Source organism: Polypterus senegalus, chromosome 8, assembly GCF_016835505.1.
Source record: "Polypterus senegalus isolate Bchr_013 chromosome 8, ASM1683550v1, whole genome shotgun sequence".
Taxonomy (NCBI): Eukaryota; Metazoa; Chordata; class Cladistia; order Polypteriformes; family Polypteridae; genus Polypterus; species Polypterus senegalus.
Window position 1 is genome coordinate 158,452,506 of NC_053161.1, and position 20,339 is coordinate 158,472,844.

General features: G+C 41.0%; 1 protein-coding gene across 1 annotated transcript in view; it reads right to left on the reverse strand.

Annotated features, from left to right (window-relative positions):
* Positions 1–376: 376 nt before the first annotated feature.
* The window catches only part of LOC120533169 (myelin regulatory factor-like protein), a 100,103-nt gene continuing 80,140 nt past the window's right edge, over positions 377–20,339 (reverse strand). Inside the window, exons 22-26 of the mRNA XM_039759890.1 lie at positions 17,932–18,016; positions 14,735–14,809; positions 7,055–7,160; positions 2,971–3,045; positions 377–766 (exon numbers count right to left, since the gene is read on the reverse strand). Of these exons, the coding sequence (XP_039615824.1) occupies positions 680–766; positions 2,971–3,045; positions 7,055–7,160; positions 14,735–14,809; positions 17,932–18,016 (428 nt within the window). The 3' untranslated portion in view covers positions 377–679. The remainder of the gene's footprint in view (positions 767–2,970; positions 3,046–7,054; positions 7,161–14,734; positions 14,810–17,931; positions 18,017–20,339) is intronic.

Below are 20,339 nucleotides of genomic sequence, written 5' to 3' on the forward strand. Positions count from 1 at the left end.
CCCTGCTAAAAAGATCACTTAATCAAATGTCCCACCTTTCCTCTCCAATGCCATTCTGGAAAATGAATTAGGCAGATATGGACAAGTAGCATCCAAGACTAGACGGATCTCTTTAGGCTGGAAGCACGCGAAGGCCGATGATGATAATACTGGTCAGTGGTTTCATCATCAGCTTTTTGTGGCATACCCAAGTCTTCATAGTCTCTGAGCTAACAAGTCCCCCAATACTGCCACCTTGGCTGAGAGGTTATAAAAGAAGAACAGAAATGATTGCACTGTAGGGCACCGCTTGATGTCCTGTTGTTATGCAAATACAAATTTCACCTAAAATGACCAAACCCGTTAAATAAATCAGAAAAATGCATAAAAACATTGAGCAGAGTAACAGCAGAAACAAACAGCTGGGGCATTTAATGAAAAGACAGTGCAGTGTCCTGCCATCTAATATACAAAATCAGGTACAGCATTTCAATCAAAAAAAAAAAGTCATAAATATGGTCATACCCGCCCCTGCCAATCTGGGCACAGGGCACTCATAAATATTCCAGGCAGCTAAGTGTTCTCTCCTCATTTGGGGTCCTTGTGGGTTTCCCCGTTCCGATCTACTAACGAGCCACATCTTAAATTCTAGTCAGTAGCTCTCGGTCGCTGAATGGTTGGGGGTTGAGGCATGGAGGCATCAGGGGCATCTTCTGTAGAAATGGAAGTAATAATCGGTGAAGAGCTCCCCGGCCCAGTTTCGATCTGTTGTACAATGTGCTCGACCCTGAAAAAAACAAACAGAAAAAAAAAAAGTCAGTGAAACAAGTAAAGCCCAAGGCCTGCTAGGTAATGATGTTTGCACATTTCTCTCCGTCCATTTTTAGGTGCAATGAACCCAATTGAGGGTTCCCAACATGCTGGAATTCCAGAACATTGGTTACCATACCTGAACAAATGCCTGGAGAAATTTCCATTTCCATATTTTTATTAAGCTGGTCGTTTGATTTATCAAAGTGACCTATGAGTCAAAGTGTGTCAGTGTGAGCCCTGGTGGGATTCACTCAAGATATGAATGCTGGGGATTGTTGTTAAGACCGGGAGGATGTATCACTCCTTCAGTGTGAGAGGGGACTTCCTTCATGGCCAGTGTGGTGTGCTGGGCCGATAACATCACTTCAAGGGAGGCCCACTGAAACAACAAGCTGATTACAAAGGAAGGCTCAGTTATGGGGGGCACTCTGGACCCCTTGGAGCTAGCAGCAAAGCAGAGAATGAAAACAAAACTGAGTGCCATTATGAACAATGCTACACCATGTCAGGCTAGGGTTGCTCTCCTGGCTTAGGTTTAAACTCAAGTTTTGTTCATTTTGATGCTTTACGTTGCTTTTGTTAATTATGTGCACAACAAGGTCATCTCCAGACAAAGGAGCAGCTTCAACGACAGACTGCTGTCACCGTCCTGCTCCACTGACAGACTGAAGAGATCGTTCCTCCCCCAAACTATGTGACTCTTCAATTCCACCGTTAATATTATACAAAGTTATTGTCTGTTATACCTGCATTTTTATCATTCTTGAATTTAATATTGTTCTTTATGTATGCTGCTGCTGGAGTATGTGAATTTCCCCTTGGGATTAATAAACTATCTATCTATCTATCTATCTATCTATCTATCTATCTATCTATCTATCTATCTATCTATCTATCTATCTATCTATCTATCTATCTATCTATCTATCTATCTATCTATCTATCTATCTATCCTTCCTTTCACTCTATCTATCTATCTATCTATCCATACTCCATTTCACTCAATCATTATATACTTCCTTTCACTCTATCTATCTATCAACTGTTTGTTTTTGATTTTGCTTGTTTATGTGTTATGTTCTATGTGTTTTATGGGTGGTCTCCTAAGAGGTGGGGCCACCTGCCACTCGCTGCCCTCCACCCTATAAATCCAGAGGGTCTCTCACTATTCATTTCAGAAGTGACTGGAAGTGATGAGTTTACTTGTGTTTATTTTGTTTTACGCATTTCTAGATTTTTGACTTTCATGCTCAGTGTTTCTGGATTATTGTTTTGCATTGGCAGTTTTTTTTGTTGCTTTGGATTGCCTTTGTGTTTTTGGGCAATTCCTTTCCTTCCTGTGCTACACGGGGTTTCAATGTTCCTGGAGGACTTTTTGTGAGAATGACCTTTTTATTTTATAAGGATGTGGTGTTTACCCGTACTGCTAGCTGGGGTTTGACAATGATGTCCCCCTCTAGTGGGTGTTTTTTGAAAGTGCCTGTTGGCCTAGTTCATGATACACATCCTCTCTCTGACACACTAACACTTTTGAGCTTATTGATTTTCATGAAGTGATGTTACAGACCCAGCATACCACACTGACCACCACAGAATTGTAGAAGTCACTGCTGACATTAAAGAAATGCAGTCTCCTAAGGAAAACGCGTTTGCTTTGCCCTTTCTTATATAGTGTGTTACGAGACCAGTCCAACCTGTCATTGATGTGGACCCCCAAATCCTTTGGAATAACAGAGACATAGCAACTGGATGGACACACAGACAGACACATATCCTTTGATTTACGTGGATTTGCCACAACAAATCTTTAATTGCATAGTGCCTTGGCATGTGCACAGATCACGTCACTTCATACTGTAACAGAACGGAGTTATTAGAGATGGTGAGTATAATTATTAGCATCAATCAAAATGACTTTCATGAACTTTTTCTGCTTGCAAGCTCCATTTTTTTATATCACTATGCTAATGGCTCTGTGGTAGAGCTACTTTTGTAAAGCACTAAATTAGACACATTATAGGTTTAGAGTTTATTCTTGAATGAGACAAAACTGTGACTTGGATATGATAAAGAAAATGAGTAGCTTCTGGTGATCATTGCACTTTGCCCCCTGTCATGCCTGCAGCACAGGACTGTTTTCATAATACTGTATAAGTAAAACTCAACAAATGAACCTACCGGAACAGCAGAGCGAAAGTGGAGCATGCTTCTGTCGGACATGGTCACCCACAGCGGCCAGACATGGTGATACCCCTGAAAGAGATGAGGAGGGCACATTAAAATGATGATTTAAACAAAGGTGACGTACACCTTTTGAGATACAATCAGTTCCATTTTTTTAGTTTTTCCAATTGGAGAACAAGCAAGATGAGTGACTTGCTCAGGGTCACACAGTGGTGTCAGTAGCAGGATTTGATCCCTCAGTGGCAGGGCCAGAAGTCCAAAGTCTTAACCACTATGCCACACAAATGATGAATGAGTGAATAAATGTAATTTATTGTTGCCAGGAGTCAAAGTAACTAGCAATTTGTTTTGGTATTTCAGCCACAGCAGTAATAGAAAAATAAGATGTAGTAAACTGATTAGTGACTTAATAAATAGCCAATGAACCTGAAAACAGTCAGCAACAAGTGACAATGATTTAAGAAAACCTAAAAAAGGGGTGACTCACTAAATGACAACATACATCAGTATAGAAACTCACATCACTCATTAAATACGAAATGACAGAAAGACAGAAAAGGGAAGGTGCTATATTATCAGCCTCTGCTGATCCTGAGAAAATGTGGACAGATGATGTGTGACATCACTTCTGGGTTTGGGGCAACTGAACCTGCCCCTTCTGCCTCATCAAATTCATAACTGGCACAGTTAGATAGATAGATAGATAGATAGATAGATAGATAGATAGATAGATAGATAGATAGATAGATAGATAGATAGATAGATAGATAGATAGATACCTTCCAAAATTCACATATTATTCATATGAAGTGTAAATGCCCATGGGCTTTGTGTAGAAATGGTACAATACGTATCCATTTCTACTTTTCTTTCTCATTTTCTCTTTTGCTCTTTGCCCTTTTTTATCATTCACATTTCCTTTTACTTTTCTTCTTTTGTTACTTTGCACTTGAAACACATCTGACAATTTTTTGAAATATTTAGTAATTTCTCTTATCATGAAATTCATGGACATTACATTTCAAATGGATAATAAATTAATTTGGAAGGGATCTGTCTATTGATCTGTGATATAGCGCCTTTCCTATCTATCTATCTATCTATCTATCTATCTATCTATCTATCTATCTATCTATCTATCTATTATTATCTTTTTCAATTATATTAAATATATATTTCTCTGGATTTAAGTTTTTTTCTATATCTGTATGTATATATGTATTGTCACACACATGCGAATAGGAGGCAGGTGAAGGGCTTAAAGACTAATAGTAATACATCTGCCCAGGGGGTGGCGGGGTGCACTAACTCTAAGTCTCCTGCAGACCTTTCCTGGGAAATCCCGCCAGGAATCAGTGCCTCAACTTGGGACACATCACTTCCGGTCCTGGCCCTGAGGACGACATCACTTCCTCCAGACTTCCTATTAAACATCACTCCCTTCCTCTGGAGCTCAGTTCTGGTTTGGACTCTGGCTTGTAATCATGACTTGCTCTCAACACTCTTGACTTTATATATATATATATATATATATATTGTGGCACACGGCTGGGGGTGGTACCCAGCCCGGACGCCCACGAGGACTGGAAGAGGGCTTGCACCTCCTCCAGACCACGAGGAGTGAACGCCCTGGCTGCTTTGGGGACCACGGGTAGAGAACACTGAAGATCAGCCCTGTAGGGGCCCGTGGAGATCCCAGGACCTCAACACTTCTGCCACACCCAGAAGTGCTGGGGGTAAGAGGAGCAGGGACACCCGGAGTGCCTCCGGGGATGCAGCCAGCACTTCCGTCCCACAGGGGCGTGTCAGTGGAAGATTCCCGGGAAACACCTGGAAAACTTCCGGATGATTATAATAGGGGCCGCCTCCCTTCATACAATGGCTGGAGTCAGATGGAGGAGGACAGAGCTCGGAGGAGCGGAGTGGAGGTAGACCAGAGACAGAGAAAGGCATTGTGAGAAGGCCAGGACTTTTGAGGGTTATTGGTACTGTGGCACTGGTGTGTGTGTGTTCACTATTGTAAATAGTTGTAAAATAAATGTGTTGTGGTGCAAATAATCATGTCTACCTGCCTGTGTCCGGGCTGTTCCCCACAACATTATATACAGTGTATATATATAGTATATATATATATAGTATATATATATATATCTATAGTATATATAAAACTGCTCAAAAAAATTAAAGGAACACTTTGAAAACACATCAGATCTCAATGGGAAAAAGAAATCCTCCTGGATATCTATACTGATATAGACTGGGTAATGTGTTAGGAACGAAAGGATGCCACATCGTTTGATGGAAATGAAAATGATCAACCTACAGAGCCCTGAATTCAAAGACGCCCCAAAAATCAGAGTGAAAAAATTATGTGGCAGGCTAGTCCATTTTGCCAAAATTTAATTGCAGCAACTCAAAATTGTACGCAGCACTTTGTATGGCCCCTGTGTTCTTGTATACATGCCTGACAACATCGGTGCATGCTTCTAATGAGATGACAGATGGTGTTGTGGGGATCTCCTCCCAGATCTGGACCAGGGCATCACTGAGCTCCTGGACAGTCTGAGGTGCAACCTGTGGCATTGGATGGACCAAAACATAATGTCCCAGAGGTGTTCTATTGGATTTAGGTCAGGAAAGTGTGGTGGCCAGTCAATGGTATCAATTCCTTCATCCTCCAGGAACTGCCTGCATACTCTCACCACATGAGGCCAGGAATTGTCGTGCACCAGGAGCCACTGTACCAGCATAGGGTCTGACAATGGGTCCAAGGATTTCATCCTGATACCTAATGGCAGCCAAGGTGCCTTTGTCAAGCCTGTAGCGGTCTGTGTGACCCTCCATGGATATGCCTCCCCAGACAATCATTAACCCACCACCAAACTGCTCATGCTGAATGATGTTACAGGCAGCATAATGTTCTCCATGGCTTCTCCAGACCCTTTCACTTCTGTCACGTGCTCAGGGTGAACCTGCTCTCATCTGTAAAGCACAGGGCACCAGTGGTGCATCTGCCAATTCTGGTATTCTATGGCGAATGCCAATCGAGCTGCATGCTGCTGGGCAGTGAGCTCAGGGCCCATTAGAGGACATGGGGCCCTTGGGTCACCCTCATGAAGTCTTTCTGGTTGTTTGGTCAGAGACATTTACACCAGTGGCCTGCTGGAGGTCATTTTGTAGGGCTCTGGCAGTGCTCATCCTGTTCCTCCTTGCCCAAAGGAGCAGATACTGGTCCTGCTGATGGGTTATGGACCTTCTATGGCCCTCTCCAGCTCTCCTAGAGTAACTGCTTGTCTCCTAGAATCTCCTCCATGCCCTTGAGACTGTGCAGGGAGACACAGCAAACCTTCTGGCAATGACACGTATTGATGTGCCATCCTGGAGAAGTTGGACTACCTGTGCAACCTCTGTAGGGTCCAGGTATCTCCTCATGCTACCAGTAGTGACACTGACTGTAGCCAAATGCAAAACTAGTGAAGAAACAATCAGAAAAGATGAGGAGGGAAAAATTTCAGTGGCCTCCACCTGTTAAACCATTCCTGTTTTGGGGGTCATCTCATTGTTGCCCCTCTAGTGCATCTGCTGTTAATTTCATTAACACCACAGCAGCTGAAACTGATTAACAACCCCCTCTGATACTTAACTGACCAGATTAATATCCCATAAGTTTCATTGACTTTATGCTATACTCGGATTAAAAAGTGTTCCTTTAATTCTTTTGAGCAGTGTATATATATATATATATATATATATATATATATATATATATATATATATATATATATATATATATATATACATATACATATATAATATATACATATATAATATAGTATTATTTCCAACATTTTGTTGTTTATTTCTATGTTTAGGTACACACTATTGTTATTTTTTACTCTGCTGCTCATACCTACCACTTACTATTAGCTGGTTATCTTCACATCACTTACTGTTACCATTCCCAGTGTGAGGGTCTACCTAAGCTCAGGGTAAATCTTGCACAGGCCCCCAACAATGCTCATCACATCTAAAACCAAAAGGAATCAGCTTATTATAACATAAAAGCAAGTGTCGTTACCAAGGAGTAAAACGGCGACTCCTCCCACGTCTGCCTGGGCTGCTCACCCGGACACAGCTGCTCTCCCTTGTAATTGCACAGGTAGATGATGAGCGCCTCAGATGAGCTGTGAGAAAAGAAGAAGCTGTCATTCAGTGATCACCTCACATTTGCAGTGCCTTTTGTGCAGAGCACAAGAAGAAAGCCTGCTCTACTCTGTCTATCAATCTTTCGCTCGACTTCTGTGGTCCATTGTGGTTCGAACACTGGCTAGTCTGAAGGCGACTTGTGTCATGCAGGTGAGCAGAGCACGGGAGGGGATGCAAAAGAATAATCAGACAGACTGCATCATTCAAAGTGACTGGAATAAAAATGAATAGGCAGAAAATGTAACTTTTATGCAACCAAGTGATAAGGACAATGTAGGGTGAAGGAAAAGAGAATCATAATAAGGGTCAGAGATTAGGCAGAATGTCAGAAAATATGAAAGGTTTAGCTGTTCTGCCACAAGGCATGAAGTAATGGCAGACCTAAATAGGCATGTTAAAGGACAAGGAGATGAACTGAGAAACTGTTAATCAGAGACAATCCAGGGTCAGCAAGCAAATAAAATAAAAAATGCCAAAATGGCATAGCCCGGTATGTTAACCACTGACAAACTTGAAAGTACTTGTGAAATTCCTACTTACCAAAAGCCCCTCAAATAACGTTAGGTGCAGGGCCATCTTAACGCATGGGCACACTGTGCAGTTGCCTGGGGCACCACGCTAATCTATGTATGTTGTGACTTGCTGAGTGGTTGTGTCGGTGGGGGCTTCAGTGCACTGCTTTGCCCGGGGGGCCTATAATGCTGTTAAGATGGCCCCAGTTAGGCCTTACAAGAAAGGCTACCAAAGTTTAAGGGGATAAGCAATGGAGAAAATGTAAGATGGGCAAAGAATCGAATCCAGAAGTGCAGTCCTACGTGTCCACTAAGCAAAGTCATTAATCAAGGAATCATAATTATGAAAATCAAGAACCAGAAAGTCAGAATAGAAAAACAAATACATGAATCAAAGTTGTTTTTATCTGAGTATCCGCAAACACAGATAATGACCAGGGCCAGATTAAGGTGGGTGCGATTGATGCTGCAGCATTAGACCCATTCCTGAAATAGGCCCAGATGAAAACAGACGAGAATTTTCCGGAAGCTGAACAGTTTTCCTTTGCTATATTAACCTTAAAATAATTCTTAGACTGAAACTTGGAGTCCGACTTTCGGACGCCTAGACACAGCGTTACTTATTATACAGTTACTATTGTTCTTTGCGTTGTGACATAACTATAACTTTGTTGTGTTTATTGTTAACCGAAGATTTCAAGTTAATGCTATCAATTTTACGTTAAATAGTTTACTTAGTAACTAGCAAAATACCCGCGGAGAAGTAGTATGCTAAAGAAGTTATGAAAAAGAAAAGGAAACATTTTAAAAATAACATAACCTGATTGTCAATGTAATTGTTTTGTGAGTGTTATGAGTGTTGCTGTCATCAAGGATTTGATTATCATTATTTCTTTCAATCAGGTTCGTATTTGTAGGATAGATAGATGTGTTGTGTTCAAGTTACATTCCGTGTTTGTCAATCGTTGTAAAGATAACAGGTTTCATTCATCGAAGTGTTCACTACCCAAATCGCTAAAGGCAAAGAGGCGCGTATTTTGAACGAAAAGGGAGAAGACAGCGAAGGAGCGAAAAAGTGAGAAGGAAAACTGTTTAAATAAATAGATGGGAAGGTGAATGGAAAGAAGCAGCCAGCGGTAAAGCAAGGAAGAATCAGTAAAAAGGACGGTTGCGTGCACGTAGAAGGTGTAACAATAGGATTGTTAAGCCTTATGATAATGTTCCCGCATGGAGAGTTTAGAGAGACGCACCGGGAGAAGTATAGGCGAGGGAACCCCGTGTGACTGTTCTGCTGTTCTCCTTCAACCGATCTGTGGCTCTGCATATTTGTATGCACCTCTCTAAACTTGCATCACTGGTTCCGCACATAATTCAGTCACGTATAAGTGAACTTTTAATCTCCGCGAAATTGCATGTGCCTGCTAACACTCTCAGATCTGTGACGTAGCCGTCTATATTTTCTCCCCTTGTCTGATTTCTTCAAAAAAATCTGTACCTCTCTACAGTTTCGTTTATTTTCGGGATGTAATGTTCATCAAATTTACGTATCATCAAGCTCATGGTTAACTCACCAGGTCTTACATCACCAGTCAGCACCTGACACAATTCTCTGCTGCACTCTCCAATAAGATAACGGAATAATCTGATTTTAATGTTTTCCTCTGCCTCCGGCATTGCAAGTTCTGTGAATAATCTGAACTCGTCCTTCCATGTTCTCCATGACATCGCCAGGTCTTTAGCAACGATGCTTAATGTCAGCAGCGATCTCAGACCCTCCCATTTTCCTTTCGTGTGAGCGTTTCCATTTCCTAAACTTTTCAAAGCAAACTGGCGTGACTTTCGGCGCAGTTCCATCACCTACGCTGCCACCATGTTTCTCTCTCGAGATTATGAAAAAGGCACAGACTCGCGCTTCCAGTTTATGTCTGTTTATTTCACAGTAGTTAAAGCCAGAACAAAGTCCGTTCACGTGAGCCGCTCGGAGTACATGCATCGAAGCTTCTCAGCTGTGCTTGTGCTATCTAGTGTGATCTATCTCGCGAATATTGTATTCGTCTCAGGCATGACAAACGCCAATGGCAGCATGTCTATGAACCTGATTTAAAGTTAAGCTTTACACCCTGCTTTCCTATTTGCTTCACCAGCAATTTTAACTTCGTTACAGCAATTTCAACTCTGCTACAAAGTGATCAAAAGTCTCGTTTATACCCTGCATCTTCTCATTAAACTTGTATCTCGTGAATATCGTATTCGTCGTAGGGATGTCAAACGTACGGAAGCGTATTAGGGCCACGATGGAAAAAAAAAACAGACACAGTGAAGAAAAAAAAAATCTAAATGTCGAGATTAAAGTCGACATGTTGACTTTATTCTCGACATTTCCACTTTATTCTCGCCATTTACGTCAAGATTAAAATCGACATGTTGACTTTATTCTCGACATTTCCACTTTATTCTCACCATTTATGTCGAGATTAAAGTCGACATTTACACTTTATTCTAATAGTTTATTTTGTCAGTAGAATGTCGCAAACTAAACATCTTAAAATGAATGTTCAATTTACTAGATTTTCTCAAAACCCTTCATTAATTAATGTAGCACATTAAATGCTTTATATTAAGTGTTCCCCGACCCAGTTTTTAATCTCTATGCGCTTCTTCAACTGACTTCCTCTTGCACTGTGAGGCGCAGACAGCGATCGCCGCACATTGACTTCATGATGTTCCTGCTCTAAGAACATTCAGAATACTAAGAGAAATACTTGATATCTTCTTCACGATGAAATTCTTTAAAGCATGTATTAAACATGGGTGGCGGGGGGCACGGTGGCGTGGCTATAGAGCTGCTCCCTTGCATTAAGGGGTCCCCAGTTTTATGTTCAGTGTAGTACAAAGTCCCAAAAACTGGATATATGAATGGGTATCGCACAGGTTTAACTTAAATATTGTGTAAATATTGGGCTTGGTGGGTCGGAGACACAAACACAGGATTAAATGGATGTTCTTCTGAGGGGGCTTTCTTTATTGCATGCGTGCTGTCTCTATCTGACGTACTAAACCTCCAGTTTCTATCCTTGCTTTTTCTTTCTGCACATAACCAATCACCACAAGATAAACGTCTTTGTGAAATTAAAACAAGTTATAAACTTAGGCCTCGGAGTTTTCAGAACTCAAGAGCCTTAACTGAGTCACTTTGACCCAATCTCTCTGAAAATTCATTTTTATCTTACTCTGTTTTCTAAGAGAATTGCGAAATTTTGTGTATTTCATTGTTAGGTTTTCTGCATTAAGTGTACTTTTCAGACAATTGCTATTGAATGTTGATGTTACATTGTTTGATGTTAATCTCAAGTTGTTATGATACTACGTCATTATTATTATTCATGTTCCATAAAGGCTGACTGGTTGCGTCACAAGCAATTAAGGCTCCTTGGTCGATCTGAGTGCGCATGTACAGTGAGTGTCCAATGCACATGCACCAATGACGAGAAAAAATAGGCCTTTTTTGCGCTGCAGCATCAGGCCCAATTTTGTCTTAATCCGGCCCTGATAATGACGTGTGAGATATGCTGCTCTTTATATCGTCTCATCTGTTACGTTAATTATGATATTTGCGTAGAAACTGACACTAATAAGAGCAACTCAATATAGCAGTGCCAGAAGAATCAAAACTGTAAAAGAAACAGCTAACTTATTTCTTATTAATAGCTGAAAACAATACAAAAAATAATAAACAGGTACACAGAATCATAACATATGGTTAATAATCACAATCTTTTAGAGATTTTATCCACTGTTGATACCAGTAGTACATTATCACTTCTGGTCACCTGCAGTGTAGCATTGGGAGGTGCCACCAACAATAAAATGACTGTGACCAACTCAAAATGGCAGTGCCCATGTGAAAAAAATACACAAACTGCCAGAGCAATTCGTAAATGAAATTCATAACAATACATTTTTCCAAGTTTTTGCAGAAACACAATGTTTGTGTTCAAACCCCTAAAAATCGCTAGCTGGCATAATTTAGAAATCGATGAAAATTTCTTTAATTGAAATATATTTTTTAAGGATTCTGGATTATTGTGAGTCCACATGTGATGGCAATTTTCTTAATATATGCTCTCTGGGACAAAGTCAATTTTTTACTCATGTTACATTTTATAATTTATGTCGCCATTTTGATTTTTTGTGACTGCTACCATTTTGTGGTTCAGTTGCCAGGACATGACAGACCCATTGTTGGAGACGTGGCCCTGGATGTTATGATCAGTGAATTTATCAGAGTGATAATTCATACGCCAGCAAAAGCATCCAAGATTGGGCTTCAAAGCTTCTCCAAAATTGCGTTTGCTCGTAAAGAATTTCTGGTTTAGACTCTGTTGCTAATCTTTTTCACTTTGATTTTTGCCTCGTTTTTGGGTTTTAATGATTGTCTTGTTGATTTTCTGGTTTATTACTTTGGTATTTATTTACAATTAAATCTCAGTCCATCCATTAAATCATCATTGTGGCCTGCATTTCTCCAGGCTTTGCTTTATAAAAGAACAAGAAATAATCAAGTCAAAAATCACAAAAAACAAATTTATAGTCCACCAAAATAGATAGATAGATAGATAGATAGATAGATAGATAGATAGATAGATAGATAGATAGATAGATAGATAGATAGATAGATAGATAGATAGATACTTTATTAATCCCAAGGGGAAATTCACATACTCCAGCAGCAGCATACTGATAAAGAACCCTAGAATTCAAATAACACCTTGGGTTTATTATTACTACTTGTTAGGAATCTGGGGTTTTGGCGTATGGAGAATCAAGTTTTGCATTTGTTCCTCTTTCTCCTCCTCCCTCTTCTTCTTCTTCTTTGTGGAGTCAATGTGTCTGATCAACCTTCTCCAAACAGCTCGGTCCTGCACCTTCTCCTCAGTCAAACCCTTTTCTTTCAAATGATCTTTTACTTTATCTTCTCGTTCTCTTCTTCTGTACTTCCATTCCCATCACTCTTTTGCCCACATGTTCTCTCCTCATCCCATGTCCACCTCAATCTACTTTCCTGTACTTTCTTAGATAATCTCTCCCACTTTTGTTTTACCTCTGATTGTCTCATTTCTTATTCTGTCTTTTTCCGTAACTCCACATATCCATCTCGACATTCTCATTTCTGACACTTCTAACTTCTTCTCCTGCGCTCCCTTTACTGCCTATGTCTCAAGTTCATACATCATTGTTGGTCTTACCACTATCTTACAAACCTGACCTTTAACTTTCACCTTCATTGTTCCAACCATACTGCACTCTATGGGTTATCTCTGCATCTCATTCTCCATCTTGGGCTACCACTGATCCTTTAAATGTATCCACTCTTTTCAATAGCTCTACCTGCAGGTTAACTTCTGAATCATGATCATCATTAATCCTCAGATATTCCGTCCTCTTCCTATTTATCATCAGCCCTCTATCTTCCAAAGCCCTTCTCCATTCTTCCAACTCCTCCACTTCCTCCTTTCTGGTGCTGGTCTTTTTATAATTTAGTTTTTGAAAAAAGTGGGCACCTTCCAAGGCAAGGATTGATCATTTATCCCAATGGGTCAAAGTTTTTTGTGCAACACAAGAGATCTTCAGTTAGGGAGTTGTCAGGTGAAAACTCAGGCCTGCTGACCACTGCTCCTTTACAAGATTATTTTGTTCAACCAAGCCATGCTTTAATAGGTCCACATTATTAGGACCGGTCTTCTAGGATGGGTGTCTTGACATTTCGAATCAGAGCAGAGCTGTCACATTAAGTCTAAGAGACAAGGAATGCATTTGAGTGTGAGCAGTGATGGACATACTGTACATTGGAGCCACCTGTCACCACGGAGAAGCTGAGGTTCACATGCAGGTCAACAATTGCATATGCCATGTTAGGGCCTTTCGCAGGGACCAGGATATGTGAAACTATAGTTTTCCACATTTTTAATTCAGATTGTGTATATCTTCTTAATTAATATGCTACTGTGGCTGTCCATTTTGTCTGTCCAGGATTTTAAATCACCTGTAGCTCGCAAACCGTTTGAACTATTGACCTGAAATTTGGTACACATATACTACGTGACATCTACTATCCGCTTTCGGGTGATGATTTTTATTACTTTTTTATTTTTATTTTATTGTAGAATCAACTCTTGACAGCAGCCAGCAGGACAGCCGTGCAGTGCGTGCGTATGGGCGCCGTTCTCATTCTTACCACCTTTGCCGTCACTTTCTCTATCTTTTCATATCTTAAATCATTCTTGAGGCAGATTGAACACTTAATTTTTCACTTAAGCTGGCAATTTATTAAAATGTACTAAGTAACTGCAACGCAAAAACTGACAGTTTTAACGCAAAAAGATGGCGACAGAAGAAGAGAATTAGCGGGCAGCTGGGGTGGCGAAAACAAGAACTGCTCAGGAAGCAGCAAATGCATCAACCTCTGAGCAAACGAATGCTAAACGTACAGAGAAAGAGGGTGAAAACTAGGAATGCTCAAGTCAAGTGTATTCACTGCACGTTATCGTGCAGTACGCTGTTACTGGTCTTTTATTATATTGTTATTTTGTGATGTTTCCATGCCACTATTTAGTTTCATGATTTTAGATAGTGTCACTTTGTGTGATTTGCATGGCTGTTGTCAGTCACGTGACAGGGAATATAAAACATATTTTTTCACTACTCCGCATCTATATAAGATGGTGTCATTCTGCATTTCTGGATATCAAAATGAATCTTTGTGGTGCATGTATTTAACCCATAGTACTTCACGGAGTTTTGACTTTTGCCTGTTTTCTCGACAATGTTTGCTCATCAATAGCTTGGTTCAAGTACTTTAAGTTTGATTTTGACTTCTGTATTTTGGTCCCTTACATATTTTAGACCTCAATTTTTCTTTCATCTCCAGTTCCTGCTTCACTTGCTGTCTACCTTCTCACTCCATTCAGAAGAACAATTAGTAGAGTAAATGTCAAATGCATGGAAACATCTCCAAATACCTCTCGTATATTCTTACTTACTTCATCACCAGGGTCACTTTCGTCTTGGGTGGGATGTATTTGCTAATGGGTATCACAAATGTGTAGTTCCCAGCCCTAACGAGAAACAAAACCACAAACATAAAAATAAGCAATTGTCTCAATTTATACACAATTAAAAATATAAAACCAGAAAGGTAACTGAGAGAAAATAAATGTCTCACCTACCTTGTCTCCTGTGGAAAAATCCCTGAGGGACTTGTGCTCTGATCATTTTACTAACAGAGAGTACATTGCTAATTTATTCACTTAATCAGTTATTTCAAAGTTTTATTAACACTTTTACAAGTGAATAGTCTAAGATCTTAATGAGGTTTTTTGATTCTCCTTGTGAACGCTAGGGGAGCTGTTTCCCCGTGAAACCCCATAGACAAACGTCCAGGACACACGTTTAAAAGCACCAAGAAGAATTCTTTAATATTTTCTTCAATACAGTGCACAAAGCACCACACACTCCACAATTCTCCAATACTTATACAATAATCAATAATCACAATAGCCATCCTTCACTCCCAGCAGCTTCGTCACCCAACCTCCCAGCTCCGGCTCTACTGGCTGGGTTTCTCATAGTCCTTTAAATACTCTGTGACCCAGAAGTACTCCTTCTTCTCTTCCGGGTCAATGCCACATCCTCAGTTCTCAAATAGCCCGGAAGTACTGCCGGCTTCCGTCCTCGTGCCTCCGAAGTACTTCCGGGTCATAGTAACAGTAGGAGTCCCCGGGTTCTTTGTGATCACCCCCTGGCGGCACCCACGGCGCCCAAAAGGGCTGAAGAAATGGACTCCATGTCCTAGGATGCCCTGAGGGAATCTGGGGAACCATTGTCGTCCAGGGGAGCTGCCACCTAGCGTCGCGGGGGATGCAGTGTTCTGAAAAGGCTGCTCTTTCCCTTCTTCCCATTCTGGGACGTCCCGGCCGGACTGAACCTCCGGCCGTCCATCACATCCTTTATCTTCTTCCTTGAGGTCCAAGGCCTTTTGGGTGAATTTGTAACCTTCTCTCATTCTCCGGTCCCAACCTCTCCTACTCAAATCTCCTAATGTCAGTCCCGTCATCTCCCATTTATTTTACAAGCTGATTGGTCCTGAGATGTACTTGACCAGCAGACCAGATAGTCATAAAGATTCCTAAGAGTGCCTGGAATATAGGTGCATTTGCACCGTTTGTAATCCAAATTAGGGACATTTCATCTGATCTTGTGGTGCAAGCTCAATGTAATTAGAAGAGAGAATGAATAAGCAAATGGCTTCACTGCTCAAGCACATCACACAATCAGAAAACTGATAGAGTGGGTGCAAAATTCTAACTGGAAAGTAGGTGGCAAGCAGTAAAAGTGGGAAATCAGGATGATTTTGTTCAATAAGTTGGTTTCTGAAGTGGAGTGTGTTTCTTACGCATTTGGCATTCCACATAAAAGGAAGTGCTGTGAAAGAGGCCGTCTTAACAATGACAAGCGAAGGGCATCACATGACATGACATGTCACACAGACCTGGGTGACAGACACTGTCACAAGAGATGGGTAGCTGTGCGGAGGGGTGGGTGTGTGGGTTTGCTTGTAAGTGAATGAGTGAGAGAGAGTGAGAGAAAGAGAAAGAAAGAGTGAGACACTTGACCCTTTAAAGATTTAAACTTTCAAGACCCCCTCCTCTGCTTAAATCCATTGGCATTGGTAAGTAGCAAAGATCCTGACTTGGATTGACTTAGCCTGCAGTGAGGGAAAGTGAACACAAATGGTGTTTCCTCTGATCACAAGTGAGCGCTGTAAGGTGGAGCCAGCAGTGTTAATGTGCAGGCAGCGCATGAGGCTGAATGAAGCATGGCAGGAGAGGGAGACACACGGTGCCTCACAATGTATTGGGCAGTCGGCAACAGTGGTGATAAAACGTTGGCTGAATAATGGAATTTAAAAAAAAAACTAATTCACACAGTATGAAGAGCTGATGTCATACTGTATAACCACTAAAGGCCAGTGGTAAAAGACATCGAAACTCAATACCAAAAGCAGAACTGCAAATGAACATTCAGAAATTTGCAGTTTTTGTTCAATCTACTGGCACACATGTGCATCTGTGGCTCACCCTCAGAGCTCCTCTAAGGTATGTGATACCACCCTGGGTCGAGAAGGGGGCACTGTCGCCAATCATATCCTCTCCTATTCCTTCCACAGCCCCGAGAACAGAACCGCCCCGTCTATAAGTCACAGGGTTGATGGAAGGAGGCGTCATTCTGTGAACAGAGCATGGCACAGGACAGAGCTCCTGTACGATTCACCAACTTTAAAGCGCAAGAGATCTGAAGGCCGATTTGGCTATTTTAGGTTTACGTTTATTTTCACTGCCTCTGTGCCATCGGGTGATAGTATTTTGCTTTCATTTCTGTTAGAAAGAAATAGGGATGCCAGGGATGTGCCGCAACATTTATTGTTTTGGGACTTGTGATTCCTCACTTGACCACAGCATATTTTTTACCAAATTGGATTGCAAATAAGTAAACAATGTGATTCATGATTATGATGTTGACTAAACGACAATAAGGTGAAAAACAAGTTCATACATCCTTTAAATTGAGTCACAAAAAGACAACCAATGAATCACTTTAATAGGCTCCAGACGACAGGCACCAAGGTGGAACTGAAAAGTTATGGCTACACACCTGAGCAAAGTAAGAAGAAAACCCTGAAGGGTCCAAGTGACTGGCCAAAAAACCCCCAAAAAAAAAACAGGTCAGTGGTGCCTTGCACACAGAAAATTTCACACATTATATTTTTATCTAGTGTAAAAGATTTCAAGTAGGGACTGGCAACACAACCAGGAAGGAAATTTCAACCATCCCGGCTGGGAACCCAAACCAAAACTGGTAACACAAGATCTGAGAGCCTCTCCAAGTCAATCTTGAAAGAATCTCTCCAGGGAAAAAGGAAACGAGGCAGACAAAGGCAGATAAAAGGGGCTGGACGACATCTCTGAGCGGACCCAGATGGCATTTGCCAAAGCCCAAATGCTGGCACATATCTGGCAGGAGTAGCAAGAACTCAGTGAGCGCTGAATTGCATAGTACCACCACGATCACACCCAGTCAACAGGCCAAGTAAAGCGCAAAGCCGACTGTCCAGTCCCATGAAAAGTGAGACCAGCAGTGGACATGGCATGGCTCTATAATTCTGTAATCACTCGCTTACCTGCACTGGTGTTTCATGCAGTACTGAAAGTCAATGATTTGCTGGCTCTCATCAATGAGGATGGACTCAAGAGTTGTATTCTTCCCTGTGGAGAAAAAAAAAAAATAACAAGATGAATATTAGACATTTAAAAAATGAAAATGTGATAAACTCATTCCACCCATCCATCCTGGATCACAGGGCATGTGATAAAAAAAGAGAATGTATTGCAAACCAATCTAAAAAAATGAAGATATGTGCTGTTGCTAGTGGTAAGTGCTGTGAATTTGGCTTTTTTCATACAATGTATTACTTTTGAGCAATTCTGATAATACAATCCTGGTAGGTCTTCTTGACCATTCAAACAGTGTCACCATGGCACCATAATGGATTATTGTCTGCCATGGGCACTGCTGTTTTACTTTAGCTGAGTTTAAATGTATTTATAACTAGCTGTGTAAGCTGTAAAAAGCTGGGGCTCCTAGAAACTATTGAAATTGTCAGGAAAAAAAATTGAAATGCGGAGTCGGTGGTATCGTTTTGCGTACATGCTTGCACCCCTTGTCTATTAGCAGCTAAGCGAGTTTCTTTCTCGTTTATCTTTCCTCGCCGGTTTCACTTTGGTGATGGAGTCGCTTTTTTTAAGCTTCATGTTGTAGCCTTGTACTTTTATCTTCTTTCGACTTGTGAACTTGGGGTCGCCTTGCTGGCTCTTTGAGCTTCACGCTGTAGCCTTGCACTTCTGGGCAGACAGACAGACACACACACTTCCACACATACATGCTTATATATAAGATGCTCATTGTCAGTCGGGTGATTTTAGCAGCATCATAACACCTGACGTCAGTGCAAGGCCCCAATATAAGATGGTGGCAAGTTTCTCTCAACATCCTCTATTTGTTTCAAAACAGAAGCCAAAATCTCTGTTACCCTTGTCTCCCTTTCCCTCTAACGTTAGACATCTGCAATAAAATGTTTGTGATATGATCTGCGCTTTACGTCCCATGCCTTGCTTCCCATTTTTCTCTTTGGGTTAGTGGGTCATTTTTAAGTACTCTGGCTGTTTCTGACTCTTTTGCCTGGCATTCAAGTTAGAGATTGCCTGACTCTCATGGGGCATTCACTTCTCAGCCCTTCATTTTAGAAAGCCACTGTTGTAATACTAGGAGTCCCAAAGCACACAATTCCCAAAAGTTCCAAAAACACTTCCAAAAGTGCCAACTAGGGGGTTTATACCTCCAAACCCCTGCCAACTAGAATAAGGGCAAGAACAGAGTCATTATGAGTAAAAAAAATGCTCCGTGACAAAAGCCAGCTCTGGGCAGTCCAAAATTCAAAAGGGAGATGCCTGAAGCACAAGGCGATCTGAGCGAACGAAGTCCCGATACAGAATCCAAAAATGTGATTATAAGGAATGGGGAAGAAATTCAAACAATCCATAAATCACAAAAAAACATGGACAAGCACAAATAACTCACCACTCCCAGACACATTGAAGATGAACTGTCAGGACCCTCCAATATTTATAGGGCAGAGGGCGGTTCCTGGTGGTTATTGGCAGATGGCCCTGCCTCTTGGGGGACCACCACACAACACACAGAATATAGCAAAGGCAATGGATGTACTGAACCAAAAATAAGGAATGATGTACATAATCAACATAAATGAAAGAATCAAATATGAACAAATGAAACCCAACACATGAATCTGAATCCCAGCCAGGGGAGTACACGCTCAAGGCAGTCACTTTCACTTGACTGTCCCTAACTTTCAGCTGTGACTCAAAAAGATATGTCTGATAAAAGTGGTCACACATGTTTTTTTTTTGTGGTGGTGAGAATTCTACTATGACAATTTTTTAATCAAAAGTGGGCCTGTGTTATGTATTGACACGTGTCTGTATGTTTTATTGTTTTTCAATTATTATTTTTCACTTTTGTATGAATTTTCTGTGGTTTGTGTAATTAGGACCTGTTCCTTTAAATGTCATGTTATTTAATGTTATTTAAAGCCTTAAATAATCTCGCCCCATCTTATATATCGGAATGTCTGACACCTTATATTCCAAATCGTAACCTCAGATCCTCAAATGAGTGTCTCCTTAGAATTCCAAGAACAAAACTTAAAAGAAGTGGTGAGGCGGCCTTCTGCTGCTATGCACCTAAAATCTGGAATAGCCTGCCAATAGGAATTCGCCAGGCTGATACAGTAGAGCACTTTAAAACACTGCTGAAAACACATTACTTTAACATGGCCTTTTTATAACTTCATTTTAATCTTAATTTAACTTAATCCTGATACTCTGTATGTTCAATTCATCATAATAACTATTCATGGTGGCTCTAAAATCGGTACTGACCCCTACTCTCTTTTCTGTTTCATTTTCCAGTTTCTTTGTGGTGGCAGCCTGCGCCACCTCCACCTACTCA